The sequence below is a fragment of the Panthera onca genome, chromosome C1 (genome assembly GCF_046562875.1).
Source record: "Panthera onca isolate mPanOnc1 chromosome C1, mPanOnc1 haplotype 2, whole genome shotgun sequence".
Taxonomy (NCBI): Eukaryota; Metazoa; Chordata; class Mammalia; order Carnivora; family Felidae; genus Panthera; species Panthera onca.
Genome location: NC_138346.1, coordinates 114,362,857 through 114,366,102, shown reverse-complemented (window position 1 = coordinate 114,366,102; position 3,246 = coordinate 114,362,857). Strand labels below are relative to the sequence as shown.

At 49.5% G+C, this 3,246-nt stretch overlaps 1 protein-coding gene across 1 annotated transcript; it reads left to right on the top strand.

The window, feature by feature from the left end:
* The first annotated feature begins 205 nt into the window (after positions 1-205).
* Positions 206-1,084, top strand: IVL (involucrin). Its single transcript, XM_060621740.3, has one exon. The coding sequence runs from the start codon at positions 206-208 to the stop codon at positions 1,082-1,084; it is 879 nt and encodes a 292-aa protein (XP_060477723.2).
* The last annotated feature ends 2,162 nt before the right edge of the window (positions 1,085-3,246 follow it).

Below are 3,246 nucleotides of genomic sequence, written 5' to 3'. Positions count from 1 at the left end.
TTGGCTGTCCCCCTCCTCCCCTCCACTCTGTGATTCTGGGGAACAGCAACCCAGAGTGGGTAGGAAAGCCCCAACCCAAGGTAAGAGAAGGGATGCTGAGAAACCAGGCACTGCTACAGATTTCAGGGATTCATCTACTCCCTCTGCCTTCAGTCACCCTTCTGACCCCTCCTGTCTTTTAGGTTGATCTAAAGCAGCTTCCAGGATGTCCCAGCAACACACTCTTCCAGTGACTCTGCCTCCCACACTCTGTCAGGAGCCCCTCAAGCCTGTTTGCCTTCCCAACAATACCCAGCCCGAGCAAGTGAAGCAGCCAACCCCATTGCCTGCCCTATGCCAGAAGATGCCCTCTAAGCTCCCAGGGGAGGTCCCCCAGGAGCATGAGGAGAATCATACAACTCTCGTGAAGGGGGTTACTGAGCAACAATGTGAGCCACAGCAGCAGGAACATCATCTGGAACAGCAACAGCAGCAACAGCAAGACTCACAGCAGCAGGAACAGCATCAGGAACAGCAGCAGCAACAGCAGGACTCACAGGAGCAGGAACTTCACCTGGAACAGCATCTGGAACAGAAGCAGCAGCAGCAAGAGTCACATGAGCAGGAACTTTGCCTGGAACAGCATCCAGAACAGCAGCAGCAGCAGCAGCAGCAGCAACAGCAAAAGTCACAGGAGCAGGAACTTTGCCTGGAACAGCATCTGGAACAGAACCAGCAGCAACAAGAGTCACAGGAGCAGGAACTGCACCTGGAACAGCATCCAGAACAGCAGCAGCAGCAGCAAGAGTCACAGGAGCAGGAACTTCATCTGGAACAGAAGCAGCAGCAGCAAGAGTCACAGGAGCAAGAAATTCACCTGGAGCAACATCTGGAACAGCAGCAGCAGAAAGAGTCACAGGAGCAGGAACTGCACCTGGAACAGCATCTGGAACAGCAGAAGGAGCAGGAAATACAGCAGCAGCAACAAAAGGAACAGTGTGAGGAACATCAGGAAGCAAAAAACCTGGAGCAGCAGCTGGAGCAGGAGAAAGCACAAAGGAAGCAGCAGCAAAAGGAACAGCTGGGACAGGAGAAGAAGATCTAGCAAAGAGAAATGAGCACCTGGAAAAGAGAGAAGAGCAGCAGCCAGAGCCAGCAGAGCAGCAGGAAGGCCAACTGACGCAGCCTGCATTTGTCCCAGCTCCTGGCCAGGTCCAAGAGCCCCTACTAGTCCATCCACTGAGGGGAGAAGTCATGCCCCTCATAGACCAACAGCAGCAGAAGCAGGAGGTATATGGCCCCCCAAAATATAAGTAAGCACCCCCAGTCTCAGAGGCTCTCAGGCCATCCCACACAAGTGACAAGAGAGCCAGTGGCCTCTCTTACCTCAGGTCCCCAGCCTGGTGGCCCACTTCATCTGTGAACCTGCCTAACCCTGTCCTTCTGCATGTTTCTTTGATGGGGCTGGGAGAAGAGAAAGTTATTGCCCAGAACCCATCCCTAATGAGCTCAGTCCCAACAGGTGGCCATGGCCTCTGTCACTAATTCTGACTTTGTCCCCAGTATTATAGTTGAATCTGTGAGTATTTACAATAATACAGAATAAATCCTGGAAGTCTGGGATCCTGTATTCTCTTTGTCTTTTCTCCTCTGTCTCTCACCGTGTAAAGAACCTGTGCATGAGTCAATGGTTGCAATGGACTCTCTTGGCCAATTCCCAAAAGAGGACATACATCTTTAATTCTGTTCCCCAAAGCACCCAGTGCATTCAGCAACTTCTTAAAAGGAAACAAAACCAAAACCAAACCAAACAAAAATAACTTCACTCATGTACCTGAAATCAATGTTTTCCAATTGCTGGTCATGAAACAGGGACAAGTTATTCTGGTTGGGGGAAGGAGAATCTGTCCACCTCATTCCAGCACTGCCTCACACCACACACTAGGCTCAATCCTAGCCCCTGACCAAGCTCCACATGTTGCCTCCGATCTCCTTTCATCTCCTCACATCGGGGACAACCATGGGAAGACAACACCAGGGAGGTGTGGGGCTCCAGCTGGGTTCTTGTCCTTTTCTGGGTGTTCTGTCTGTAGAATAGCTTCCAAGAATCTTATGAACTGTCTACTTGGCTAAGGAAGATTTTAAGAAAGTGATAGGAGCAGAATTGAGCAATGTGAGAAGAGGAGACAAGCTCAAGACTGGTGTCTGATGGGGAAAGTGACAGTGTGACTAAAGAAGGTAAAGATTGGGCTTGCTGTAATCATGGGAGTGCCAAAAAGGCTGTAGAAATACAGACCCAAGGCCACTGCAGTCATTACCCTTGATGACACTTCTGCAGTTTTACTGCCATCAGTCACATCAGGACTTGGGACACTCTCTCTCCTAAACTCTACTTTAATGCTTCAAATCACCTGCCTTTCACTATTTAACCCTATCATTGCAAGCAGGTTGTCTCAAGCCACCCCAAGCTATTTTATCACAGCAATGAGTATGTGTCTGGGGTATATTGAGACGTCCATAGGCAGCCAGATTCAACAGACCTGAAAGGCACTTGGCCTCCCTCACTCCCCGCCCAACCCCAGCAACACTCACCATGTCTCCCCCTTAAGTACCCTCTCCAGGGCAGTGATACCACCATCTGTGTATTCACCTCAGGAGAGACACCATGATCACTCCTCCTCCTCTTCTTCCCCAGGCCCTGCCCAGGACCACTTTCTTGCTATCCCTGCAACACACCCGAGCTTGAACTGAGATCATTCCTCACCTCTTCTATTGCAGTGGCCTTCAAGCTGATCTCCTTTACTCCCTGGCTCCCTACACACCCCACATTGCACGCATGACACAGAGGACAGGGTATTCTACTTAAACTTCTGATCCAACCTCATTGCTCCTGCTAACACTTGTCAGTGACACTCATTACAGATCTTCCTCAGCTTACAGTAGGGTTACATCCCGCTAGACCTATCATAAGTTGGAAATACTGTAAGATGAAAATACGCTTAATACACCCAACCTACCAAACATCAGAGCATAGCATAGCCCACCATAAACATGTTCAGAGCACTTACATTAGCCTATAGTTAGGCAACATCATCCAACACCAAGCCCATTTTATAATGCAGACGTGAACATCTCATGTAATTTATTGAATTCTGTACTGAAAATGAAAAACAGATAAGTGGTATGGGTACAGAATGGTTATAAGTGTCTCAGTTGTTCACCCTTGAGACTGTGTGGCTGACAGGGAGCTTGGGCTCCCTGCCACTG

Excerpts from the sequence above, each read along its gene's own strand:
- IVL (XM_060621740.3), top strand. The coding sequence starts at position 206 with ATGTCCCAGCAACACACTCTTCCAGTGACTCTGCCTCCCACACTCTGT.